General features: G+C 50.0%; 4 protein-coding genes across 17 annotated transcripts in view; 1 reads left to right on the top strand and 3 right to left on the bottom strand.

The window, feature by feature from the left end:
* SEMA7A (semaphorin 7A (JohnMiltonHagen blood group)) overlaps positions 1–9,741 on the bottom strand; it is a 33,192-nt gene extending 23,451 nt beyond the window's left edge. For 2 of the 4 annotated variants that reach the window (XM_064456827.1, XM_064456828.1), the window contains exon 1: positions 9,570–9,741. In XM_064456827.1, coding sequence (XP_064312897.1) covers positions 9,570–9,726 — 157 coding nt within the window. In that variant the 5' untranslated portion in view covers positions 9,727–9,741. Of the gene's footprint in view, positions 1–3,027; positions 3,204–9,569 lie in introns of those variants that run through there. The other 2 variants (XM_009508754.2, XM_064456829.1) reach the window with 1 other exon arrangement.
* UBL7 (ubiquitin like 7) overlaps positions 1–22,117 on the bottom strand; it is a 34,256-nt gene extending 12,139 nt beyond the window's left edge. The window contains exons 1-12 of one of the 6 annotated variants that reach the window (XM_064456840.1): positions 22,079–22,096; positions 21,418–21,647; positions 19,968–20,087; positions 19,223–19,305; positions 19,015–19,099; positions 18,264–18,321; positions 17,599–17,732; positions 17,090–17,139; positions 16,205–16,372; positions 15,843–15,965; positions 15,295–15,458; positions 14,866–15,093 (exon numbers count right to left, since the gene is read on the bottom strand). In XM_064456840.1, coding sequence (XP_064312910.1) covers positions 15,321–15,458; positions 15,843–15,965; positions 16,205–16,372; positions 17,090–17,139; positions 17,599–17,732; positions 18,264–18,321; positions 19,015–19,099; positions 19,223–19,305; positions 19,968–20,087; positions 21,418–21,601 — 1,143 coding nt within the window. In that variant the 5' untranslated portion in view covers positions 21,602–21,647; positions 22,079–22,096 and the 3' untranslated portion in view covers positions 14,866–15,093; positions 15,295–15,320. The other 5 variants (XM_064456841.1, XM_064456839.1, XM_064456835.1 and 2 more) reach the window with 5 other exon arrangements.
* A 1,440-nt stretch (positions 22,118–23,557) lies between these two features.
* Positions 23,558–26,264, bottom strand: LOC104052981 (actin, cytoplasmic type 5). Of its 2 annotated transcripts, none has more exons than XM_064456843.1 (2): positions 26,240–26,264; positions 23,558–25,058 (listed from the first exon to the last, which is right to left on the bottom strand). In XM_064456843.1, the coding sequence occupies exon 2, from the start codon at positions 25,045–25,047 to the stop codon at positions 23,917–23,919; it is 1,131 nt and encodes a 376-aa protein (XP_064312913.1). In that variant the 5' UTR covers positions 25,048–25,058; positions 26,240–26,264; the 3' UTR covers positions 23,558–23,916. The 2 variants fall into 2 exon arrangements, with proteins under 2 accessions (XP_064312913.1, XP_064312912.1); XM_064456842.1 differs by lacking the exon at positions 26,240–26,264 and adding an exon at positions 26,085–26,160.
* Positions 26,265–26,353: 89 nt separating this feature from the next.
* The window catches only part of ARID3B (AT-rich interaction domain 3B), a 36,812-nt gene continuing 35,620 nt past the window's right edge, over positions 26,354–27,545 (top strand). For 2 of the 5 annotated variants that reach the window (XM_064456832.1, XM_064456831.1), the window contains exons 1-2: positions 26,356–26,485; positions 26,871–27,092. The gene's annotated coding sequence lies outside the window, so the exon portion shown is untranslated. Of the gene's footprint in view, positions 26,486–26,870; positions 27,093–27,545 lie in introns of all 5 variants that reach the window. The other 3 variants (XM_064456834.1, XM_064456830.1, XM_064456833.1) reach the window with 2 other exon arrangements.

The raw sequence follows: 27,545 nt of genomic DNA, 5'->3' as shown, positions 1-27,545 counted from the left end.
GACCCTGACTCATCTGTGTGCTGGGTCAGCTGCAAAGGGGAAGGGGGGCAAAGTCTTTGACAGTAAAAAGGATCTTAAGCACTTTAGATATGACCTGTGGTCTGGAGCTGACCTCAGCCCTTTGCTCCAAGTGTCTTTCCTCTAAGAGGAAGAAATCCTGCAGAGTCAGACATGCTCTCAAATAACTGCTTAGCCAGCTGGACCTGAGAGTGGGCCACCTGTGCCGGCTGCTGGGAGGGCTCTAGGGATCCCTCACACTGCCTTTGGTGGCAAATGTTCCCAAGCACATATTGAAACAGGGCTGATGTTGGGGAAAAGCGTGCCCCTTCCTTACCCCCTCCTGCACTGCGCTGCAGCATCAGGGAGGCAAAATAAATGCAGAACAGCAGTTGTGGTTGAGGCCTCAGGGCTGGCTTTATATGCACTGCATTCAGAGAAAGGCAGATCTGCAGAGCATAGTGCTCCAGCTACCCACCACCACAAGTCCAAGTCCCCAGGACTGTGAAATTACTTAAACCCAGGCAGCTGCAAGCACCGACACAGGCCAACTCAGTTTCTTTGTCTCCAGATCTGAGCTCAGGATCATGCCACCTAAGCCCAGCTACATTTTCTTCCCAGCTCAAAATGTCCCCTCACCTATTTCTTGCTATTAAACCAGACAACAAGGGACCATGGGGTGAAAGAGCAGAGTAGTTCAGGCTGCCTGCAGTGAGGCCAGGGCTCCATCCTGGGTCTGGCAGGGTGCTGGTGAGGGCAGCAAGGCTGAGAGATGGAAGGGCAGCTGCAGCTTTGCCCAGCACCAGTTTCCTCCTCTCCCCCAGCACTGCAACCTGGGCAGGGATCCCACACACGTACTCTTCCCTCCCGGAGACAGCTGGGCTCTGGCCAGCACGAGGAATATCCCCCTTCAACCTCAGGGCTGTAACATCTCTAGGCGTCTTTCGCTGAGGCTGCCATACCTGGCACTAGCGATGGGCTGTGGCATGTAAGAAATTTAATTATGTGAAGCACTGCCAGCTCCTGCAGAGCCCAGGGCCGAGGCCAGCACTGCAACATGGCAAATGCAGTACACCAGGCCCAGCCCCAGCACAAACACCCATGAAAATATCCTGGAGTGCTGCTCTTCTCCATCCCACTCCCAGCCCCCAAGACCAGGACTCAAGCCACAAACCGAGCCCTGCAACACCATCACCTCTATGGCAAGAGACAACCCTCTATACCTGGATGCAAACAGCAGCAGCGTCCTGACCCGCACATTTCACTAAAAATGCTGCACTTGCCTTTCATTGTGCCTGGAGCATTGGGGAAGTTAAAGAGGGCTCTCTGCTGCCTACCGCATCCCCTTTGCCCCGTCCCATTTCTTCAGCCTCTTCCAGAGCTTACTCTCCACCCCCTCCTCACCCACAGACCCACTTCCTAAAGGGTAGAGGTTACACCAAGGAAAATGTGATCTGTTAAATAGGACACATGAGTGAGTCTTAATGAGTGTGCCACACAGGTACCTCTGATACATCCCTAATTGAAATCCCTCTTGGCCTTTTGTCCCAGCTAAGCTCTAGCTCAAAAAAAAGGAGAGAAAGAGATAAGCTTAAGCTGATCCCCTTGCAGGGAAGTGTCCTAACACTAAATGGCTTTGTGTTTTGCGGTGACAGGTCCTTGTTGCATTCAGTGCCAGGGAAGTCACCATCTGACACAAAATGCAGGGAAAGGCCAAATGACCGTACTGTGTGTGCATGCCATGCACAGCCCACAGAGACAGGTGGAAACCAACCACCCAAGCTTGTTCTTCCTCCTCAGCGCAGTTTCATTCCAGGACAGGCATTTCCAAACACACCAGACCCCTGTAGTTCAACTTCCCCCTCACTCCCCTAAGCTGAACAGGAGAAAAGTCTATGGAGAAATATGTACCACAATCCCCTGTTCAGTCTCGGGCTCCGTGCCTTCTCCCCCTCTTGCATCCCATTTTCTGAGACACTTCATTTCCCAGTGAATAAAACAAATGACACAATATTAGGAGCAACCTTTTGCTGCCCTCCCTGCCACTGTCTCTCCCTTTTGTGTGATGGGCAGAGGCCTCCTCTTAGCCACACACCCACTGCCCTTCCCTCTGCTCCTGGCCCTTCATCCACAGGCAGGCATGGGCCCGAAGAAGAATGGCATCATAAATAACAGCAGAGGAATAACAGATGGTGCATAATAAACCACGGGAAATTTGTGTCCTCTGAAGTTGTTGCCGAATAGAAAACACAGAGGAGCTGTTGTACTGCAGAGCAGCATGAGATCTGCAGCTCAGCTGAACCCGTCGGCTTAGCCAAACACCAGAACCACCGGGGACAAGACAGTGTCTTTTGTTAAAGCCTCCCTGGAGCGTAATAATCTGAAAGCTTGGAAGACACATGATAAAATCAGAAAACGTTAGTCTGCTCTTTCCAACACACAAAGCTTGGGCTGTGCTCTCAGCTTGCTCCTTGAAAACATTTCTTTGTTTGGTATCTGCTAAGATCGGATCTGATTTAAGTCCTTGCATGCCATTTTAGATATATATTTTTTTCTCAGAAAACAGAGATCTGCAAATATTTACTCACAGAACTCATTTGCAGCTAACAGGGTAAGTACATCAGATGAATAAGAAAATTATTATGCAAATACACTTCTCCATTTCTCCCTGCAAGTTAAGGGAAACAGTTAGTGTGTCTGTTTCAGGGCTTTTCGACAGCCTTTAATATATCCAGCTTGTAGGAAAGTGTTTTTAGAATATATAAAGGAAAGGACTTGGCAAGAACAGGGATCTAAAAATTTGATTAAAAGAATCAAGGAAGCCAGAAACCCCTTCCTGAGATCACAGGCATTTTAGCCCATTTTAATGAAAGCCAGAAGTCTTCCCAAAGAAACAAAAGAAATAAAGACCAACTCTTCTCAAAAGACAAGACATAGGTAGAAAATACACGGCACAGGGAGTAGCTGTCAGCTGCAGAAACTGCTGCTGCTGCCTCTCAAGGTTGCAGCCGACCGCAACCCCGGACTTACCCTGTGGAGCTGTGATGATCCTGGGGTTCACCTTGGAGCGCTCTGCTGCCCACATGCCCAGTTGGCTGGCCCACAGGGCCACGAAGAGAGCAACGGGTGACCTCCTGCCCATTTCTACTTATTCAGGGAGCAGAGATCATGAGCTTCTGAGGCTGACAGCTACATTGCTTCCCTTATACAAAAGAGTGGGCAGCATCCAGGACAGCCAATGACTGCAACAGGGGGCGTGACTACATTTTACCTCCAATGAAATAAAGCTCAAAAAAATCCGAAGTAAGCCCATTTAGCACCTGATCTTCAGCAATTGGTACCCACAGGCTTTGCTGGGGTTTTTGGTCCTTCTTTCTTTTTTTTTCCCCTCCTTCTGTAAGGGAAAGGTGGGAGGCTGATGGCTTTGTTCACCTTCAGGCTCTTGAAAAAAGCTGCAGCTGACCCAAGCCTTGCGATCAACTTAGAGGCTTGCAAGAGGAATATTAAGGTTGATAGGAATGAAATAAAAATGAAAACAAGTGTGTGTAAGAACACACATGAAGCAACAGCAGACCAAGATTGCAGAGACCGATAACAAAGGACGCCGCTCCCAGTTACTTAGAGGGATGTGCTGAGGCCAGAAAGCCGAGCTCAGATAATGTGACAGCAGGAACAGCCCACTAATAGAAGACCCCAGTCTATGATCAGGAGTGTGCAGCGAGGCTGCAGCATACCTCGTGTGCCAGCCCTCTTCCTGCTAGTGCTACAATTACATAAGGGCCACTCCCAGCCAAAAAAAAACCCAACAAACCACTGCCCAAAAATTCATTTGTCATTACAAGTCAGGAAGACTGTAAGACAAATACCAGAGACATGATGACGACTCAGCTGTGTCCCTCATCCTGTGTCACACACCCCCTTACCCAAACAGTTGAACCCACGTCATTGCGCTTCTTAGCGGTGGGAGCAAATGACATCTCCCTTCCCTAAGATCCTGCCCTAACTCTTGTGATGCTAGCGTTCTCCAAAAGGATGGGATGCTGAGCACACCTGCTCTCAGGGGCTGGCCTGCCACAGGACTGTGGCACAACCTTTGGAAAGTCACTTTGCTTTGCCAAACCTCCCCATCCTCCTGTTTCCCCATGGGGACGCCACGAAGGGCGGACGGCCTTTGTGAAGTGCTGTGAGGTTTGTTAATGAGAAGAGCAGGGCATTACGTGCAAAGAAAGCAAGGTCAGACGTGACCAGAATAGGAGAGCCCCACGGGGAACTCACCAGGATGAGACACAGCTGCACTCTTCAGAGCTGGTATTGAAGCTAGACCCAGGACCACTCTGCTCCTGAAGGAGATGAACAGTGGCAGGGCAAGGGGGGCATTTTGAAGGAAGCAAAAAATTAATGAGCCAGCTAATGGTGAAATTTTAATGACCCACAGGAATTTCCCACCAACTCTAAACATCTTTCTCTTTAACCAAATATCTGCTTGGGTAATTACAGCATGATAACACCCAGATCATCTCTGGTTTTTCACTTTTGGACATGGTTATTCCCAGCACTGAACCATTTTGTATTGCTGCTCACCTCGAAACAACTGCCCATTCCACCCCACCCCCAGAGGCAGATGTATTTCTCTACCTGCCCCAGAGGTGCTAAACCCTGTTATTGCTTGTTTTCTGGCAGAGAAGGCTTGCTGAAAAACATCAAATTTGTTAAGGCTCTTTCACACAGCCAGAAGTGAAAAGGAAACGTCGTTTGTAAATCAACAGCCTAAGCTATCCTACCCATGCTGGTTCCTTAATAGACAGGGGACTTAGCATTTTGCATCCATCCCAAATTTGGGCTACACTATGAGACTTGCATACATTATTATCTGCTTTGCCTTTTACCACAGGACGCAGCTGGCGGGCTGGGAAACTGACTTTCATCTCCCACTCTTGACAAAGGTGCCAGCTGGAAACACAGAAGGGTTCTGATCAGAGATGAACAAGGAGAGTTTCTGCCTTATTAGAACAGTAAATCTTTTGCTTTTCCCTCTCCTTTGCCCCTAACACACACAGCTGGGTACTCTGCATGGTTAGATTTTAGGGTTTTTTTCTACCTACAGCTAAATACAATGCTCCTGTGTATAAAAATCAGCTTCAAACACCCCCAAGACTTTGTAAGCATTCAGCTCTGGGCTCTTTCAACACGATACACTTCATACAACACACAATACCACTCCATCTCCTAGAGCAGGAGCTGAGCCACCCCATGAACATGACTGTACTGTGGTCCTGGATTCAGAATGATGCTGTAGCACCTTTTGCTAAGCAAGAGACTCAGCAGACATCTTGGTGTGTATCTATTAAATACAAAGCTATGCGAGACCTCTGCATGCGGCTCACCAGCAAAGGAAGCCGCAGCAGAGGAGAAAAAAAGCGACAGTGGTGGAACACTCAAGTATACAAGAGCATCCCACCCAAAACACTGGTTACAACTCTTCAAATGAGTGGTCTTCATTAAAACTGAGCTTTCACACAAATGTCTTTGCTCCCTCCAGAAGCTACAGCTCCCTTAGCACCCTGTCTTCTCCCCACAAGCTCCTTCAGGGCAGCAACGTCACTGATCAGCCAGGGTGGGCCTGACTCCCACAAATGCAGAAACATCAGATGATTGCACAGGCCAACACTGGGAAAGTGACTTCAACACATGGGTAAAATCTGGAGGGTCAAGGTAGTGGTGTGACACACTGTGCAAGGCATTGGAAAAATAACCCACCTTGAGATCCCCACAGGCAGGGCTGTCCCACAGAGAGATACAAAGCAGGACAGTGCAATGCTGCACACGTTTGATCAAGGAGCAGCCCAGCTTGTACGCTTCAGAGGAGTGCTGAGCTGATTTCAAGGTTGCTCCAACCTGTATCAGTTTACAGGGGGTGCTGAACACAGAAGGGTGCCCTGAATACAGCCAGAAACCTGCTGGCTATTAACTACACACTCCCCCATCTCAAAGCAGGCAAGCACTTCTGCAAGAGGTTGTTTGCTCAGAACCTGCTCAGCCACATGCCACGTCCTCCACTACTAGGCAAGGAACACAAGTGATCAGATTCCAGGCATGAACTCCCCACTCAGCCCCCTCCTGCATAGGTTTCTGTCTGCTTCACTCAAGTATCAAAACTTCCACAGTGCAAAATATATGCTGTCTTTTCCAGATCATGCTACTCAGTTCCAAGATGGATCAGAAGACAGCTTCCCCCAACTATCTTGTAAAAATCATAAAGCACAGATTTTCCTTAGGAGGAACAGTTTTATTCATCATTGCAGAGGAGACAGACTGCTTGAATGTTGGTGGCCCAGGCAGTCTAACTGTTATGAAACCCCCTGTTTTAGTTGGCATCTTTTTATTAGAGAGGAGCAGGTATATTAGGACATGATTCGTAAGAACATTTCAATTACCTTCTGCTAACCCCAGGCCAGGAACATGACCCTGGGAAACAGCTGTAGGTGTGACAGGTTTAAAGAGAAACAGGGCCAAATCTTCCATGGAAAAAAAATATCAACACCACAAACATTCTTATCCCTGCAAAAGCCAGGCAACATCTTTTCTCTGTTGTGCCATCTCCTCCAAAAACCTGACAAGCACATCTCGATCTCTGGCTGTTACCGGCGACAGCAACTTCAGAACTGTACAAAGAGGGACCCTTCTGAACACGGCACAAAGGGCTAAGGATGTTCACCAGGTCTGTAATGCTACATGTGTGCGTTTCCACAGTCCCTCCCAAGATGAGACTGGGAGATTGCATGATTTGTTTTGACACAGAGCATGGGAAATCCTCTGTTAAACCCTGCCTGTGCCCCTGCTGCAGGATGGACTGATGTCCCATGAGGCTGGGACACAAGTGTAAATGGCCACTGTAGAGCTTTGGAAGACCAGAGCTTCAATTTCTAACCCCTTGCATTTTGCCTTTGAGAGGAAGTAGACTTAAAGGCATGGACTTTGAGATGAAAAAAACAAAATTCCACTCACTATTTTAGCACTGACTGACCAAACTTTCAATCCTCAGATGACAAAGTGAGGTGGGAAGGAAACAAAGTCGACCGTTTATCAGCAAGCTGCTGCATTTTGCTTTCAACACAAATCCTCCCCTCCAACTCACATTCCTCACAGACCACTACCGCAGCCTCAACAATTCCCTCCTAAGGGCTATCACGGGATAACCCTCCTATCAGTTGGTATACCTCCCCTCTCAGTTCTGCCATCACACTGAAGGATAGCACCGTAAATCTACTGCCCCAGGAAGCATCACTAAAGGGGTCAGAAGCCCCCATGCGCTAACTGCCACTCCCAGGGCTTTAAAAATGAATTAGGGAAGGAGAGAAGGAACCATGTGCCCCAGGACATCTTTTTCTAGCAGATCAACCCCTTTGACTTGCCAAAGGAAACCTGAGCTAGAGCCGTCTCACACGTAACTCCTTGGAAAGCAGCACAAAACCCCTAGCTGGGACACCACTTCGTCTGTGCTTTCCCCTCTGCTGCTGAGGAAACCCCTGAGACTCACCCCAGGCAGGACCTCTCAGACCAGAGTTTCATTACACTATTCATTGATCCCAGTAGCATGCAGAGGTCCTGCCCTAGGACTAGCCACAAACAAACTCAGCTCATCTAGATGACTCCAAACTGCACCTCACCTTTTCCATTGCAGCACTGCCAATATTGATTCAGTGAGAACTCCCTGACAGAGCAGGAAAGGAGGTGAAACAGATGCACATTGGAGAGACAGACTGGAAAAAGCATGCACACCCCCTCAGGGATGTCAAAGGCTTTAGGCAGAGTAAATAAGACCCAAGGCAGAAACTCTGCCCAATTAAAAGAAAGTTAAAACCAACAGGACAGAAACAAGTTGCTTTGTCGAGATTGTTCTGCCACACTCCCACCATGAGAGCTGCACATTGATATATATTCATGCTGCACAGCACGTCAGCTCTGCCTTCCTATGAGGGCCCAGCAGGCCAGAGTGTTTTGCTTACCTGAAACTCTTGGTGTTTATTTTCTTGACCACTGTGCTTCTCTGCTCCCTGGCAGAGCCTGGATTTCAGGGCAGCATTGCCACATGCTGCAGAGGAGCTACCATGGTCTCCTACAGGAATGGCTACATTGCAGCAGTGGGCTAAGCAGCCTCCTCAGCAGTACTGATTCTCACCTCTGCCAGCTGCTCTGAACAGTCCTAAGAAGAGTCCAGCACTCACCATCCCATACACAAGTTTATACATCTCCTTTTTCAGCTCCATTAAACACACAAGTTCCTCTTGGTAACACACAAGTTAAGGTTCACTCTCCACAATCTCCTCTCCCATCCCCTGCAATAATATGGGTTGGAATTTAAGTCCACATTGTTCTTTGGGGAATCAAAGCAAGTTCCCTAGTCCCCAAGAAACCACTTCAAACTGCTACTGGGAAAGATGCCAACAGAATCTCTTACAAGCTGGCCAGGCACATAAGATAACATAGAGGCTGCTCAGGAAAGCGAACTATTTTAAAGACATTAAGTTGACCTTGTAGGGTTCAGCTACTTCCAGCAGTGATATCTGTCTCTCCAGGAAGGGAGAGACATCTAAGAAGTGGAGTGTCTCCTGCTCCTCCTTCCTATCTTGGCCCCTGCTAGCCAAATGGCGCAGACGGTAGATGTCTGCAGTTCAGTGCTGTCCTTGGCTATAAATTCAGAGCCTGCCTGTTGACAGGAAGGCTCCACACCACAGATGCACTGGTTTCTCTTTCCATCAGACATGGGAAATCCGCCATCTCTTCCAGCAGGAGAGTGGGAACAGCTCAGGATCTCACCATGTGCTGGACCCATTTCACCTATTTTAACCTGTGACCTGTCAAAACTCTTGAAAGGGACACTGGCCTGGGCAGGGCAGGGAAGAGCTTCTCTTTCTTCCCACCTCTTATCTGCCCTTCCTTGTACTGCCCTCATGCCTGTCACCTGCTTCCTGGTTATTACACATCCAGATAGCTCCCATATGGCTCATTTGTGAAAGCGATTGTAGGAAGCCATAAGCAACCAGGTCACAGGCTTTTGGGAGGGCAGGAAAAAAATAATTAAAAAAATGAGGTGGAGGAAGAATAAATGGGTATGAACTTGTTTGACCAGAGAGCAGCTGGCAGGATTCACGGGATGATTCAATTATGCGTAAATGAGAAGCCTTTGGGGCCAAGGCATTTAATGCCAGGGAGTTACACCTCGAAAAGGAATCCTCTGGAAACAGGACGGCTTCCTTGGAACAGGGCCGGGGCCATACACAAACTATCCAATTAACACAAAAGGTAAACAGTTTGGAGTCTGCTCTGTGGGATGTCAGGGCAGCATGCTGAGCTTTGCTGGGGGATTACAGAGCTCTGCTGTCATTAGCAACCCTTACTGCTTTAGTGAGATTAAGTGACAATTTTCTGCTTGACTGTCAAACTCCTCTAGCTATCCCTGTCACCTCTTGCTGCTTCAGCGGTCACAGCAGTCCCAGGCACCCAAAAATTAAACCTTAGAGCTTTACTGGGACCACCACCATTCCTTTAGTGTGTGACATCCCAGAAGTTACCTGTGCCACAGTTCCATGGCTGCACCTCATCTCCTTCCAGCTGCTGAACACCCTTGTGGGTCACGGACTTTGAATCTGTGCCTAATCTGCAGGACTCCTTGCTGCATGGTGGCACAGAGGCTGCAAGTTTATCTGTGTTCAGAGAAAAAAGTCCCATGGGGGCTGTTAATTATTAACACCCTATTTCTAACTCTAAAAGTCCCTAAGACTCAGATCACTGGATGCTGGAAAAATCTACTGGAGATAGGTCTTTCTCTTCTTAGGTTTTTCTGCAGCATCTGTTATTGGCCACTGCAGGAAGACAGGGGACTCTGGCTCTGATACTATGTAACCCGTTTGATGTTTTTGTCACCCCTGGAGTGGAACTCCACAGCTCTCCAGCTTCTCCCTCAAACTCAACACCTAAAGTAACACACACTGCTGAACAAGTGCACCATACTCTTAAATCAGCAAGGTTTTTTGGTTTTATTTGGGTCTTTTTACCCTACCACTGAAATAAAGTGTCAAAGTGATTTTGGAAGAACCATTCTGCATGCTGGCAGCCTGGAACACCCACAAATCAGCTAGAGAGACTGTAGTCAGAAATGCTCCCTGAAATCCCCGATCTCACCTTAACAGCGCTTAGGGATTTTTTTGTTTTGTTTTGTTCAAAGTTTCCAAGCTCAGTTCAAGGGGACTAGAGCCAGGAAACTTCATGTTCAAAGCTACTGGCTCAGCCATTGTCTTGACTTCAAAGGTTACATCAAGGGATGTTTATCTTCTTCCCTCTGAACTTTCCTTTTGCTTATCATACTCTTAAACTCAAGCATCCTTGTAAGGCAAAATTAGAACTACATGCACTACTATAAATCAAAGGACTATTCATATAACTGTGATGTATAAATATTAGAATACTATAAATATAGAAGAAAATCTTAGAAAATAGAAATACTTCCATGGTATGACATTTTCAGTAAATTTCTGCTTTCAACAAGTTGAAATAAAGTCAGTTGCCTTAAAACCGCACTGGTTTTTTGTGCTGCTCTCCAGTTACCATCACACAGGCTCTTAGCTGTGCAAAGCACAGTTTCTTAAATGCTTTGATGACTAAAGTCACTGAACTCCCCTTTAGTAATTTCTTAAAAAAAAAATAATGCTGATTCAGGCTAGGAAAGGGACTGAGTCCCACAGGACACAGACTGCTGGGAAGCTGTGCTGCATCATCTGCCCTGATCTTTGGGATCTCACTTTATTCCTGATCAGTTGTCACAGCACCAGTAAAACTCTTTCCTCCTCCATCAAAAGTTTGCCTGAGAAAGAGTAACACCAAGATTTCATTATGGCCATAGAAACCCCACCAGGTCCTACTGTCCCGGCACTAGCCTGACCCCCACAGTGAGACCGTTCAGCTCACTGAACCAGCACAAAGCTAAGTTAAGAAGAAAAATTAAAAATTATTATGTGTTTCCTGATACTTTGGCGTTCCCCACATGGACAAAGCTAAAAGCAGCCAGGAAACCACTGAGTCCTTTGCAAAGAAAGCAAGGTGATGGGCAAAGGCTCTGCCAGACAAGTTCCCTGCTGCTGTTCACAACATGGATGTATCCTACCAGACTGCCCAAGCTTAATCCTGCTCTAGCAAATCCAAAGGGAGACGCTAAACCACTGCATCCTGGACCATTGGAGAAAGTCACCTTCACCAATCTTCCAAATTAATGTGCTAGACAGGAGCTGGGGAGCCAAGATGTGTAGCCTCACACTGTGCTGGGGAGGAGAGAACAATGTTCCCCCAACTCAGTACAGACCTCCGTGAAGAGAAGGGGCACTGCGATGGTTAGTCCTCTGGCTCCTGCACATCTGTCTGTGGATAGATCTGGGCAAAACAGCAACACTAGTTTAAGGTGCTCTGCTGCCTTGCCCAGATGGGGAATTGGTTCCTGTGCCAGGGTCCTGCAAGGAGGGGACACTCAGAGCCTCTGTTTGGCTGGGGGAGGCAAGGAAGAAATATTTATTCTGAAATACTGGAGACATATGGGAGGATGAGGGGAAATCTCTCCAACAACTAGTGATTTGAGGTCAGAAATCAAGGCTGAAGAGCTTGAATTTTTGGCCATTTACGATCTGATCCAACAAACCACCTAAGCGTGCCCACACAAGAGAGACTGTGTCTGCACAAAAACAATTAATACGTCAAACATCAATGATGCTCCGGGGATAGATCTTGCCAGTCGCGTTCACTTCACACATGGGAAGGCTCCAGCATCATTGTGAAAGCAGGGGAAGACAGAGGGGGGCAATCATACAGGATGAGGTACTACAAAAGCCATCAGGGATGTGAAGCCTGGGACATTCTACTCTGTCTCCATTTCACCCTTTTGTTGGAAAATTGCTTCCCCCTCCAACACCGCTTTGCTCCTCATGGAGACAGTCAGCTCAGGACTGTCTTAGGTGAAAAGAGACAAGGCAAAAATGGTGAAAAAGCCATCGAAATGACCGAAGTAGAAAAGCAGGGCAAGTAAAGTGAGGAGCCTAGATCCTAGCCAAACCACCAACCCCTGCAGATGTCCACAATGCACCAGCATTGACAGTCAAGCACCAGAACAAATACAAGATTACCGAAAACACAGGAGTACAAACAGCTGCTACCATTACGACTGAAAACACCATTACTGCTTCCCTTGTCAGATCCGCTACAGGCAAAGGAGGAACAGAACCAAAAATTTCTCTTTGATGTCAGAACCAGAAAGTCCCTAACAAAAGCGCTTACGTTGGGGAACTATGGTCTGACCTCCACCTCTTCCAAAGGGTCAGCCAAGCACCTTCCAGCCTGCTCCCATAGCAGTGCCAGTGAGGTGGTCAGGCCACAGATGCTTGGCTGGCAAACAGAGAGTGGTGGAGGTTGGGCATGCAGGCAGGATACAGATAAACTGAGACCCAAAAAGAATGACTCACGGAAGTAGCAAGTAGGAGGGGAAGGTGTCAGGGCAGCGTCACTAAGGGTAGACCACAGGGAACAGGCAGGTGGGAGATAACACGTTGCAACTTGCTCCCAAAGAGCTGAACCTATTGTGTTCAGCCACTGACATGTTAGTGCCTGGATTTGGCTGCTTTCTCAGCAAGCAATGGATATCAGCATCTCCCAGAGTCATTCTAGCTTTGTTTGATATCTGTCTTGGGATACAGGCTTCTCCAATGACTGCAGAAGTCAGGACAACTGCTTGGACAAGAGACCTCACACTACATCCCCGTAAGCCACATTTAGGCTGCTACGCCCAGGTGAAGGGCCTCTCCAAACAAGTGTGTGCCTCCTGCAGCCTGCCCCGGATGGTTTCTCCCCCTTGGCAGAGGCTGCACTGGCTGATCTTTCTCTGCACGCAGAGGTGGCTGCCAGCATCACTTCATCTCAAAGCTGGGAGGCAGGAGGTGCTCGGCCATTAGAACAGGCAGGAAGACAGTGCTCACCTTGCTGCTGCAGAGCCAGTTCTGAGGAACTCTGAGCTTCCACTCTCCTACAAGAGCTCCTATATCAAAGTTTCCCTTCCTTCTCCTCTTCCATCACCAGCCCTGCAAGTGCCAGGCAGAGCCTCTCTTCCCAACCCTGCATCTCTAAATTTGCCTGGTTGCTGAGCACATCTATTCTAGGCAGCCAAAGGCAGGCGAGATGAGGGAAGCGAAGCGCACGCATCAGTCGCGTCGTGAACAACATCAGTGCCAAGTTCTCTGCTATAGCCAGTTCAGACAGAGAAAGTGTCTGATGCAGTACTCCAAGCCAAGTAACACAATTTGTGAAGGAAACTGGAAAAAAGTTCTTTCCCTACAAAATATCCAAGCAACTCTCAATTATCTGGGGACATAGGAAGAAGTAGAAAAAGCCATTTAATAGAAGAAACTACTTGATACAAAATGCGGGTCAACAAAATGTTCAAATCATAAGAGCAAGGTCAGGACAGAAAAGAAATACCATTTGGGGACACCAAGAACCCCAAGCTGGCCTAAGGTGAGTATTGACATGGTACAGCAAAGCAAACTAGTCGCCCTGGTCCCAAAGCACATCCTGCTAGCCCTGAGCAGGTCTGTGAGAGCCTGCAAATGCTTTCCAGCTTTCGGCAGCAGCATCTGCGATACAGCTAATCCTCAGCCCGGGAGGATTGAGGGGTGACAGCAGGGCTTGTCTCCACAGTGGGAAAGGGAGGGAGGATGCTGTGCATATGTTACCCACTCCCCCAGCAAAGCAAAGAGTGAAGGCATCAGGGACAGGAACAAATTAATCAGTCTCATACACATAAAATCACGGCCATCATCTAGACTGGGTTTCTAATGCAGGTCATGAGGGCAGTAACCTGGAAGGGTGTATCAAGTCAGGAAAGCTGGTTATATCCATCACATCTTATCTCCTACATATTGAAAAATAAAAACAGTCTCTCCTTCCTGAGACTTAATCCTCTAGACAGGATTAAAGCCTATCAGTCAATGGGCTACCCTGGAGAGAACAATCCAGCACTGGCTGGGTGACAGCAGAGATTGTATCAGCAAGTGATCCTAGTGCTTGGAGAGGAATTAGAGGGGAACACAGGCAGCCTGAAGGTAGGAAAGCATTTTCTGCTTTTAGTTTCGCTACTAATGCAGGGTGGCATTTCAGGCAAACCAGCTCCCATTTTCATGCCTTCTTAATCTCAATGGTGCAATCAGAGCGAAGCCAAGCCCAGCTCTGGTTCTGGCTTCTCTCAGCTCCCATTGGCTGTAATTACAGGCAAATGCCTTTGTCTTTGCGGATCAGGTCTTAGGCACCTAAACCCAGGATCAGAAGACACTCTGGAAAACATCGGCTGCAGCCAGACTAACCTGCATTAGAGACAAGGCATTTCTCCCAAGTCATCTGGCAAAACCTCACACTCTCTGGCAACTGCCTCATCCCTTCTGCTTGTCTTTTTCTTTTTTACTGTTACCTTGTGGTGGCCACGAACTCCTGCACCTGTACCCTTGTTCTTGTCAGCCTGCAGGACTGTACCAGCCTCACCCAACACAACTGAGATCAAATAGGTTTCTGCTAAGAAGGAGATGCTGCAGTATCTTCTTGGAAAATATCTGTAGCACAAATAGTTCTTTTGTATTAGGGCAGGATGGCTATGCAGATCAGCTGCACCCCAAACACTGTTCTCCTAACAGATACAGCTTTACTCAGTAAGAGGAGTGCCCTCTGCTGAAATAACAGTCCTACAACAGGCAAAGCAGTTTGTCCAGTTTCTTTCACGCAATGAGCACACTGCCTCGCAGATCTGGAACACAACCCATGACAGATCACAACCCAAAACAAGAGGCAAGTGAATACAGTCAATTTAATACAGTCAAACACAGAGGGACAACAGCAAAACAAGCTAGACTAAGGCATGTCAGGTGGGCAGGAATGAAAGAAAAGGCAGGAGAATGTGTTGACATATCTAAGACTGCTGAACCGTAGGTGCCACATCTCTCTAACACACAGCCACCTCTTTTTCCGTGCTGGACAAAGTTCTGAGGTCTCATCTCTGGTGGTCAAACGAGGAGGCTGGAAAGAGGTATCTGGAGATGGAGGAGCTGCCCCCTCAGCGTGGTCAGTGCTCTCAAGCAGAACAACACTGCCCACCTGCAAGGAAAGGAGCAGCCACCCCAACTGCTCCATGCTGGAGAGAGGAACCCCAGTGCAGAAAAGAGTTTCAGGGCCAAGTCCCAGACCGAGGAAGGTCACAGCTGCCTCAGTGTAACTCACCAGTCCAGCCTCTCCTGCCCAAAGAGCTAGGGAGCCCCACCAGCAAAGATGAGCTCCAGGGCAGCCTGAATGTCCCCTCCAGTGGCTTGCAGGGCCCGGAGACTTAGCTCATCATCGTGTATGCCCATGTCTCGCAGCTGCTGAAGCTGTGGCTGCCACTGGCTCTACAGACACGAAACAAAAGAAGCTAAGGGTAGGTGTGAGAGTCCAAGCAGAAACCAAACATCCTTCCCCACAGCTTGCTCTTCCACACTGGATTCTCCCCCTCTTGCTAGCTCACAGGTACAATGCTAAGTGTGCAAACACATCCTGAAAGCTCAAAGTCTTGCTGCAAACACCCCAAATCCGCCAGCCCACTCCTCCTGCTTCCACCCAGTACTTTTGCATCAGTCTATCATGCCTCCTGCAAGCACCGCTTCTCCAGTGAGGCCCCTTTCAGCTTAACATCCTGCCATGGGAGACGGCTGGAAGAACCACCTCCACCCTGCAACACTCAATGCAATATGGGGCTTTCATGGGCCCCTGAAGGAAGAGGCTGCAACACTGACCTGCCGGCTGGGCTGCCCTGAGGCCTGCAGGGCATGCTGTAAGGCCTGGCTGAATAGGTCGTTGGTGATGGGTGTTCCTGACTGGACACTGGAAGACATTGGGGAGGTCCCAGAAGAGTGGCCCTAGGAGGAAGTTAGTTGTATATGGATCAGGAGAACATTTGTCACAGGAACCAGTGCCAGCACTAGGCAACGCCTGCTGCACCCCTACTATCAAGCCTTCTCAAGCCTTTATGGAAGAGACCCCAGCCATAAGAAAATAAACCAGCGAGAACTTCCAGACCTGAGTAGGGCTTGCATTCAGTCAAGGACTGGTTTTATGGCCCAGGAGGGTCTCCTTAGCTGCTGTGCTACTATTGTACCTGGGTGCCAGGGGTGGGCGTGTGAGAGCTGCTCTCTGGGGTGCTTGCCAGTGCCAGAGCAGTTGCCAGCTCACTCTGGGTGATTGGTCGGGGTCCAGCAGCCCCAGCGTAGCCAAGGGAAGCTGGGCGAGAACCAGAAGTGCTGCTGGATGGTGTAGATCTTGTACTCTGCATGGAGGGGGAAAAAAAACCAAAACAAAACACACATCTGATGTTGGTGTCCGTGTCTCAGATGAATCTGGCTTATGCTCATCCCTGGGAATCCCTTTCCTACTTGAAACTCAAGTGCAGAACTTTTAATAAATAAACATGACAGAATCGGGTACTCTTTTTTCCACAAACTCAGCATTTACAAAGCTGTGGAAACTGGGAGTAACTTTTAATATATCATCCATTGGCTTAAAAACAAAGTGTTATTAGCCCATAACAAAACAATCATTGACAGGCACTTTTTTTTTTTTGCCTAAACATGTCATTTCTCTTTAAAAATTCTTTGCCCTTTGGAGAGGAAAACCTCCCTACATTACACAAGAAGGGCAGGGACCAACACTCGCATGCTTCTCAGCCATGCTTATCCGTGGAGAACTCTGGCTCTGCATCAATTTGACCATGAAGGTGTTTACTCTGAGGACAAGTACTGTTGTGAGTTGTGCTTCTGCATTCTTCTGTTGTGACCCTACCTCAGTACTCAAGAAAATCCTAACGTGAACAGCACACAAGCATGCCACAATCAGTATGTTTGTCTCCACAATACTCCTAGGAGCCAGAGCAGCTCACGCTGTTCGTGAGACAAGAAGAGAAAAAACTTTTAGAGTCTTTAAGAGCTACAAGTTAAACATATATCGCAAGTCCAAAACAGCTGTTCCACCCAACCTGGCCACTTACCTGGTGAAAGTCATCTTCATCATCAGAGAAACCTTCAAACAGAAAGCCACCTGCAACAGAAAAGAGAATCAACAGATGCAGAAAACTGCGTGCTAGCAGGAATTAGGCACTAGATGAGAATCCTATGGAGTCCTTGGCCACGCAGCCAGACTCAGCCCCAGCTAACACACTGGGTTGGGACAGAGGCCTCACCACCAACCAGTTCATGTGCAGCACGTCAGTGGAAGACAGGTCAGGTCCATCATTTGCACCAAACAGAGGCCACAGCGCTCTGCTACCAAGTCATTAATACACACTTGGTTGGAAGAGGCCCTGAGGCTAAAAAGGACCAGATGAGTCTCATGCAGCACAAAGGCTATCAAAGCCAGTGCACATTCCTAGCTCAGGAACCCAGATCTCTCTTCCTTCCAGCCTGAGGATGACTGTGGCAGTACAGCACAGTTTTGTCTGCAAATCCTGCAGCACATCATCTCTGCAGGTTCCCCACTCACCCGTGTGGCTGAACATACCTGGCATGTCTCGGTACGAGCCAGAAGACATGCCCCGGGAGGACATCTCTGGGGCCGGAAGCGGGGTGCTGCCAGCCACTGAGTGCAGAACAAGGACAATGGCATTCACAAGCGCAGGGTGGGCTGGGATTAGCCTGGAGAGAGAGTGGAATCACCTACCCAGGAGAACTAAGAAATCAGCAGCCCAATACCAGCAAAGAACTTATGTCAAGAATGGCTGAGCCATCCCCACTGGCTGCACCAACACCACCTCAGATACTGCCTTTGGCTGTCCAGCAACAGACACCTCCCCACCTTGCTCCACACAGCCCAAGAAGCTAAGGCTCATTCTTGATCCCATGTTGACCCTCCCATTGTACACATCTCCCATACGCTCTCATGGAAGCAACCAGATCCAGATTCAAACCCATGATCTGGAGGCAACGGTGTCCCTGTCTCACACTAAACATCCTTTGGTTTAATCCAACAGTGGAGGCAGATGCCTCGCAAAGCCTCAGCTCCCTCCTTTCTGCTGCTGAGGAAGAAGAGGTCTATCCTGAATCTCTGGCCTTGTATATCTGTACTGGGAGGCAGTAGTAGAACTCTCTCCCCCACCCAGAGAGAAGCAGTTTATACAAGACTGCAAAGGCACTCCTTAGTCACTGCACCGGTGTACGTGAACTTACGTGTCTAGCATGCTGGGGTCTGCAAACACTGAAAAGAGATCCTTGTCCTGTAAGACTCCTGGGAGGGACCAGGAAACATGATGAGTAAAAGACAGGATACAAGAAAAAGGAGCCAGTCAAACAGGAGCCATGGGAAAACCCAGAAGAATTGTTTTTCAGGAACTAAGTCACTAGCAGACACCATAAACACTCCATTATTGTTCTCTCTGAAGCCTTTTACATCTTCCTGGAGAGACAATCACTGCCACACACCAGAGCGATAGGGCCTTCCCAGCAGACCCCACAGGCTGTGCAACCATCCACCTTAAGGGCAGGATCAAATCTGGCACCCAGCTCACCCCAGCTGGCTGCTTGCTGTGAGAGGTTGTGACTGCATCCCATGTTCCACCTGCCTCATAGCAATTTGCCAAAAAAGCTAGTAACATCCCGGGTCAGAACAAGCATGCTAGATGCAGCAAACGCTTTTGTAACAGGGAAATGGTTTTGTAGCAGGGAAAAAACATCCACCCCTGCTGCTCTCCTTTGGGCTCCATATTTGTTAATCCTTTTGAAGCCAACGTCCATCTCCAAATGTTACCAACAGAGCCCAACTCTGACACCTGAGCAGGCACTTACTCTTATGCTCTGCAAAGGAGCCAGAAAAGACACTTCCTCCAGAGAAGGGAAACTCTCCCTTCCCCATGTTAGGAATTAAACACCGGCTATCTTTATTTGACTTTCCTTAGATCCCCTGGATCACATCCAGACTCACCCAAAGCAACAGGGTCACTGCTGAGGCCGGGAGTAGCTACAATGATCTGGTCCAGTGATTCCTTGTTCCCCAGCATTTTGAAGACCTGTACAAGAGAAATCAGAGCAGATCAGCAGCGTTGCACGACAAGGCTCCACTCAAGGACTCTATTCACAGAGATGGGAGAGACAAAAGATCCCCAGACAGCAAAGTATGAAGCCCCACTCACTGCATCTCTGTAGGCAGAACTGCTGTGCAGGGCAGTGTGAAGGACCCGGAACTCCCGTACGGCTGCCACCTTATCCACAGGCTCTGAGGGAGGAAAAACAACAGAGCAAAACGTGGTTCTCCCTCTGTCAGCTTTATTAGCCATTTCACATGCCATGGGAACTTTCGCACTGCAAAAGCAGTGGGGATTCAATTCCCCTGGATTTGACTGACCAAGAGAGGACAGGTGCAGACTAATGACTGTGAACGTCTCAGTACCTTTACCACAGCGTAACAGGGAACTGCAGTCTCAGCTTCCAGACACATAAAAACATATAGATATATCCTCCTACACATACAAAAGGGGCTGCATTAAAGTAACAACTCTAAACTAACCCATCTTCTATAGTCAGGCAGACTAGGAATACACACAAGCCTGCTCGTCCCTTGCGCTGAGTAACCAGTAGCTTTGCTCCCGATTCTCTGGCAACACCCTAAAATTGATGATAGTCAATTAAGGAAGGGATATTCACTCTCCACATTACATAGCTCATTCCTTAACTCAGCAGCAGCAGCAAGAAAACATAACACCCATTTGCTGCTGTTAGATGCGGAGAGCTCCCAAACACATCGATCAATTCCTCCTGCAAACCCCACATCTGCCTCCCAGAAACAAATCACAAGAAGCTGTTCCTCAGTAACAAGGGACTCACACCAAACACATCCCAAGGAGACCTAAGCAGTAACCCACACCATCTCCTCCTCACCTGGTTTCTGATCAGGCTCAGGCCAGGACTTGCGCAGGACATGAACAGTGGAGCCAGACTGGATGCCATAAAAATCAAGCGTCTGGTCATCCCTCAGCTTGCGGCCACAGTAGATCAGATCTAGGACAGAGAAACATCTAAAGATAAACATCTGTGGCACATTCAGAAAGAGCCTAGGGTCTTTTGCACCTGGGTGGGGCACACCCCATATCATTACAGGCTGGGGATGGAGGGACTGAGAGCAGCCCTGCCAAGAAGGATTTGGGGGCACTGGTGGGTGAAAAGCTGGACATGAGCCAACAATGTGCTCTTGCAGCCCAGAAGGCCAACAGTGTCCTGGGCTGCATCAAAAGAAGCATGGCCAGCAGGTCGAGGGAGGTGATCCTGCCCCTCTGCTCTGCTCTGGTGAGACCCCAGGTGGAGTGCTGCATCCAGCTCTGGAGCCCTCAGCACAAGGATGACATGGACCTGTTGGAGCGCGTCCAGAGGGCCACAAAAATGATTCAAGGGCTGCGGCACCTCTCCTGTGAGGACAGGCTGAGAGAGTTGGGGTTGTTCAGCCTGGAGAAGAGAAGGCTGCGGGGAGACCTTATTGCAGCCTTCCAGCACTTAAAGGGGGACCACAGGAAGGATGGGGGCAATCTCTTTAGCAAGGCTTGTTTTGACAGGACAAGGGGTAATGGTTTTAAACTAAAGGAGGGTAGGTTTGGACTGGATACAAGGAAGAAATTTTTTTACAATGAGGGTGGTGAAACACTGGAACAGGTTGCCCAGAGGTGGTAGATGCTCCATCCCTAGAGACATTCAAGGCCAGGTTGGACAGGGCTCTGAGCAACCTGATCTAGTTGAAGATGTCCCTGCTCACTGAAGGGTGGTTGGACTAGATGGTCTCTAAAGGTCCTTAAAGGTCCTTTCCAACCCAAACCATTCTGTGATTCTATGATTCTAAGAGAGCACTGCCAGGGGGTTATCGCTCCACACATATAGCTTCTTCATCTGGTCAGCAGCAGAGGGACTCTGTAACACAGGGAAGTGATGGCGCCAAGATTCAGGGAGGAAATCCTGGAGCTGAGATTCACGGAACATGACTTTGCCGCCTCCTTTAGAAGGGCCAAGCTCTCTCACAGTTCTCATAAGAGATCTCACAAGGACACATTGGTGTCAGCAAGTCAAAAGGCTTCTTAACAAGGGCACCAATGCTGCAGGAGCACTGTGATCCCAGTCAAACACAGAACAACCTATCAAGATCACAGGGTACTGAGACTGCTGCAGCATAGCAAAGTCTCTGGAGCAAGCTCTGAGCCCCCATGCCACGCTGTCTGGTTGTGCCAAACCTCCCCGCCAGCCCCAAATCACTAACAGCAGGATGTTTGCCTCCCACACTCCTGGAGGAGAGGAAGAGGGTGGCCCCAAGCGGCCAGACTTTGACAGGACTCACGGAGGCACCTACCGATGAGCTCAGGGTCTGGGACAGACTCCTGCAGTTTGCCGGTGATGAGCTGCTTGAGGTACGAGATGCTGCACGCACCGAGCGGGCATTCTCCCAGCTCTGTCTCCGGCAAATATAAGATGGATTTGGGAGCCAGTGGCTGATCCGCCAGCTTCACCGCGATGTGCCACTCCGGCAGGGACATTTTGGCCTTCTCACTGAACAAAAGCCAACCTAAGACCCACAGCGCTCTGGAAAAGGAGGAAAACAAATCAAAGGCAGGCTCTCCTCCCGCCAGACAATAAAACCTGATAAATCCACGCGGCAAAACTTTGCTGCGAAGCACGCAGGGAACTAACAGAAGACCTGACCAACACATGCTTTTAGGTTCCTACCTCAGCCTTAAGCCATATCTGAGGTTACAGGGAAGGCAGAAAGACCCCTGTCAGCACCAACGCTCAGCCGAGGAAGAAGAGGAGCCAAGAGCAAGGCCCAGCCCGGCTCTCCCGGCAGGCACACACCCCCTCAGGCCACTATCCAGCCCCCGAAAGCCCCGTTTCCCGGCACAGAGGCAGCAGAACAGAGGGGGGGATGCGGGGGAAGGCGTCCTAGCAGAGCCAGCCCCAAGCCCAGCAACCCCTAGGCGACGCCTAGGCCCAGCAGCCCCTCAGCTCCGCTCTACCGCGTCCCCGAGGCGCACCGGAAGAGGAAATGCCGGGGGTTGCCGGTGTGCTCTGGGAAATTGAGTCCTTAACGCTGGGCAACTCCAGGATGGGGAAGCTGCCGATTGGTTGGGTCTGCGATGACGGTGCGCGAGGAACCAATAGGCAGCCGGCTGAGGCTATGAAAGCGAGAGGGGCGGCGGCGAAGCCCGGGACGGGCAGCCCCGAGGGGTGGGTTGTTGCCGCTGCGCAGGGCTCCCGCAGCACCGGCCGTGAACGGATTGAGGGAGAAAAGGAGGGGTTTGGCGGGGGGTGGTTGTCCCCTGAGGCCAGTAGCCCCTGGGGACATGATCAAACACGCACCTCTTCCCCTCTCCCGTCAAGAACCACCCATGCTTCAACTGCCTTTCAATTAATGGCTGTTAATTAAGTGGTTGTCATCCTCCCCAGCCTTCCTTATGACAATGAACTCCTACAGAAGGCAACCTTACCTAGACAAACCAGAGAGCTGGGCAATCACCAACCCAAAGGCAAGTGCCTGGTTTGCACTTGGGGCACAGGAACCCTGGCTGTACAGACTGAGGAACAAGGCTGGAGAGCAGCTCCAAGGCAAGGGATCAAGTTGAAGAGTTTAGAGGGGAAGCCATATAAGGAGCAGCTAAAGTCACTTGGTTTGTTCAGCCTGGAGAAGAGGAGGCTGAGGGGAGCCCTCATTGCAGTCTACAGCTTCCTCACAAGGGGAGGAGGAGGGGCAGGCGCTGATCTCTCCTCTCTGGTGACCCATGACAGGACCCGAGGGAACAGCAGGAAGATGTGCCAGGGGAGGTTTAGGAGAAGGCTCTTCGCCCAGAGGGTGGTGGAGCACTGGAACTGGCTCCCCTGGCTCCCCAGGGAGCACTGGCTCCCCAGGGAGGCAGCCAAAGCACCAAGCCAGATGATATTCAGGCAGCACTTGGACAACGCACTTGGAGATACGGTGTGAATTTTGGGGTTGACCTGTGCAGAGTCAGGAGGTGGACTCAATGATCCCTGTGGGTCCCTTCCAACTCAGGACATTGTGATTCTAAAAACTCCAAACAGGAGGGCCAGGCTTCCCACCACTGGGCAGGCTGTGTTATCTGCTGCTTCCTCTCCTCACCCTCTCCTAAAAATGGAGAGGCTGCTAATCCTCCAGTCACCAAAACCTGTGCCAAGGAACCAACTTTTTCTGAGAAGAGCTGTTTGTGTTCTAAAAAAAGCCAAGTTACTATGAAAGTACAGATAGGCTGCAGGAGCCGCATATCAGTCAAGTTTTCCCTCCCCAACTGCTCTTAAAATGGTCTGCAGAGCACAAGGCAGCTTTAAAAGGTGCCATTACATATCATTTGTATAGCATTTACCCCGAACTGTGTTTTCCAATTTTTAATTCTGTAGCTGACAGGCTGGGTTTGGGTCCAAAACCATGCATTGCACAATAATTCTTCTTAGCAAGGAGAGCTCACCCTGAAAGAAAACAAAACTTATTTAGTTTTTACACCCAATTAGTTTATTTGTTTTCCTACAAAGGAGTGTGACAACCCTAAAGGTGACAATTCTAACTTTAGTGTCATCGTATCAGTGTTACACAGGAAAAGTGAACAACCCTCTTCCTGCCTCCAAGGCCTGGGAGAGACACAAGGAGGAGGAGGAGGAGCAGCAGCTGTCCAGCCACAGAAGAACTACAGCCTAACTGGCCATTAAAATGCACATCTCGCTACTCAGGACCTCATAAAACAAGAATAAGTAACAGTCGAACAATTCTGGTCTAATGCAGAAGGAGGAGGTTGCCCCCACACACCTCCTGGCAAGGAAGGCCCTCGGGTGACTGCCAGCAGTCCCTCTAGAAGCACTTGCGATGGACGATGGAGGGGCCAGACTCATCGTACTCTTGCTTGCTGATCCACATCTGCTGGAAGGTGGAGAGAGATGCCAGGATGGAGCCGCCAATCCAGACAGAGTACTTGCGCTCCGGTGGGGCAATAATCTTGATCTTCATGGTGCTGGGTGCCAGGGCCGTGATTTCCTTCTGCATCCTGTCAGCAATACCAGGGTACATGGTGGTACCCCCAGACAGGACGGTGTTGGCATACAAGTCCTTCCGGATGTCCACATCGCACTTCATGATGGAGTTGAAGGTGGTCTCATGGATGCCGCAAGACTCCATGCCCAGGAAGGAGGGTTGGAATATGGCCTCAGGGCATCGGAATCGTTCGTTCCCAATGGTGATCACTTGCCCATCAGGCAGCTCATAACTCTTCTCCAGGGAGGAGGATGAGGCCGCTGTGGCCATCTCCTGCTCAAAGTCCAGAGCTACATAACAGAGCTTCTCCTTGATGTCCCGCACAATCTCCCTCTCGGCCGTGGTGGTGAAGCTGTAGCCCCGCTCTGTGAGGATCTTCATGAGGTAGTCAGTCAGGTCGCGGCCAGCCAAGTCCAGACGCAGGATGGCGTGGGGCAGTGCGTAGCCTTCATAGATGGGCACGGTGTGGGTGACGCCATCCCCAGAGTCCATGACAATGCCAGTGGTGCGGCCGGAGGCATAGAGGGACAACACAGCCTGGATGGCTACATACATCGCTGGGGTGTTGAAGGTCTCAAACATGATCTGGGTCATCTTCTCCCGGTTGGCCTTGGGGTTCAGGGGGGCCTCAGTGAGCAGGACAGGGTGTTCCTCTGGGGCAACACGCAGCTCATTGTAGAAGGTATGGTGCCAGATCTTTTCCATGTCATCCCAATTGGTGACAATGCCGTGCTCAATGGGGTACTTCAGGGTGAGGATGCCCCTCTTGCTCTGGGCCTCATCCCCCACATAGCTGTCCTTCTGCCCCATGCCCACCATGACACCCTGATGCCGGGGACGCCCCACAATGGAGGGAAACACAGCGCGGGGGGCATCATCCCCTGCAAAGCCTGCCTTGCACATGCCAGAGCCATTATCCACCACGAGGGCAGCAATCTCCTCATCTGCCATGCTGACAGGGCCTGAGGTGAGGAGGAATAGAGAGGTGTCACAGAATCCCTCCTCAGAGGGGACAGAGGAGGAACATCAAGGAGCCCTAGCACTCACCCCCACACATTATAGGTCTGAGAAGATTAAATCACTAGGGAACCCTAACAGCAGTGCTGAGGAATCTAACGTGGGAGGGGAGCCTTGAAAGTTTGCCCCACAGAGCCCTCAGAAGATAGGGGACACTAGAGAGACATGATATCTATTTATTGCCTAAAAACACACACACATATATGTATATGCAGCCTCTGAGAAGACAAGCACAGACCCTTCCCCCTCCTTCCCTAGGGACTTGAGGTGACAGCAGGTATTCCCCCCCCCCCAGGCACAGCTTTGCAACAGATCTAAGGGAACAAAGAAGAGCCCCAAGGTAAAGCACTTAGAATCATAGAATCATTAAGGTTGCAAAAGACCTAGGATAATCAACTCCAACCATCAACCCAACACCACCATGCCTCCTAAACCACAACCCCAAGTGCCACATCTACATGGTTTTTTTAACACCTCCAGCAATGGTGACTCCACCACCTCTCTGGGCAGCCTGGTCCAATGCCTGATCACTCTTTCAGTAAAGAAATTTTTCCTGATATCCAATCTAAACCTCCCCTGATGCAGATTGAAGCCATTTCCTCTCAGCCTATCGCTAGTAGCTTGGGAGAAGAGACCAACCCCATCTTGCTACAACCTCCTTTCAGGTAGTTGTAGAGAACAATAAGGTCTCCCCTCAGCTTCCTCTTCTCCAAACTAAACAATCCCAGTTCCCTCAGCTGGTCCTCATCAGACTTTTCTCCAGACCCTTCACCAGCCTCATTATCCCTCTCTGGACATGTTCCAGCAATAAAATGTCCTTCTTGTAGTGAAGGGCCCAAAACTGAACACAGAATTCGAGGTGTGACCTCAACAGTACCCTATCAGGGGTACCATCGCTTCCCTATTCCTGCTGGCCATATTACTCCTGATACAAGCCGGGATACCAGTCCCCACCGTCCCCCACACCTCACCTGCACGTAGTCCCTCAGCCCCACAGCAGCACCACCTTAGCGACTGCTCCACCCAACCCCGCGCCCGCCCTTTTATAACCCCGGAACCGGAAGCTGCGTCTCCCTTCGCTCATTAATTGGCTGCCGGGTAATTAGTAGCTTCCCTTTCCCCCTACCCTTAGTTACTTCCGGGTGTGGGGTGATCTCGTCCGATTTTTGTTGCCGGGGCCGTACCCGGAAGTGGGGCGGGCGCTTCCGTTGCTGGGCTCCGCCTCTGCCGCCCCGTTTCCGCTTCGGGCTGAGGAGGGGCGGCGAGGTGGGGCGGGGGGGGGTGGGGGGGGAAGGAAAGAGGCTGATCCGCGGGTGGAGTCGAGGCGGCCGCGGAAGGGTCGGCAGCGACCCGCTCCCGGGATCGGTGGGAGGTAACGGCCCCATTCGCCCCTGTGGGGGGGCTGGCTGCGGCGTGGCGGGGGGGCCACTAAGGAGGGAGGAGGCGCTACCGGTGGAATGGGGGGGCACCGTTCCTGGGCCAGGCCTGCACTGGGGCTGGTACCGAGGCGGGAGGGTGGGTGGGTTGGAGGTCACTGGGGCTTGGGAAGGCGGGTGGGGCGCCACCCGTCCCCGGTAGGTCCCCGGCGGGGTTGGTGTCGGTGATTTGGTAGTAGTTACCGGGTACGAGAGGTCTTCGGTAAAACCGGGACAGGGGGATGATGGAGTTGTTTACTGCCCCAGGAGACGGCTCCCTCCCTCGGGGCCGGGGGGCAGGCTGGCCTCAAGCTGCTCATCTCACCCTTTTAACTCTTTCAGGTGGTTTCCCCTTGGAAAAAAAACCTCTTTCCAAGTGCTTCTGGTGGGCGTTGGGATTCACCAGTACGCTGTGTATTGAGCTAGTTAAAAATTCAAATCGAGGGGCTTTTTAATTAAAAAAAGTGCGCTCTCAGGGATTAAAAGCCACACAAAGGCTGCTGCATGAGGACCTGGAGGTTAAACTGTATCCCTTCATTGCCTCGGTTGGGAGAGACACAAAAAGTAAGCAAATATCCATGCTGAGGGGTAAAATGGGTGTTAAAACCTTGACTGGTTCAACGTTATTAGTCTTGTTGCAGTTATTTTCTTAAACTCCATTCTGTTATTGAGGCTTAATTATTTGCTGTGAGCAAGGCATCTCCTCACTGACTTAAAACTTGCTGTAAAGTTGGCTGCCTCTCCACAATAACATTGGTTCTTGCCAAGGGCATGTTTGCTATATCCAAAAACTCATCTTTACGGAGACTTGCAACGTTTGCACTGGCCTCTGATGAAAACCCTCGGCAGCCGCACGTAAATCCTGCTGTAACCTGTCACGTGCTGAACTCCGGGAAAGACACAGGCACCGCATACCAGGGTGTTGCTGCACCTGAGATGTGCTTGCTTGGTGCGTTAACTGAGTATCAGGTTATCATCATTAACATACCCAAGGCGTGGATTAACTGCACACCCTGC

This window comes from Phalacrocorax carbo, chromosome 7, assembly GCF_963921805.1.
Source record: "Phalacrocorax carbo chromosome 7, bPhaCar2.1, whole genome shotgun sequence".
Lineage (NCBI taxonomy): Eukaryota > Metazoa > Chordata > Aves > Suliformes > Phalacrocoracidae > Phalacrocorax > Phalacrocorax carbo.
The sequence above is the reverse complement of the archived record's forward strand: the minus strand, read 5'-3'. Positions and strand labels throughout refer to the sequence as shown.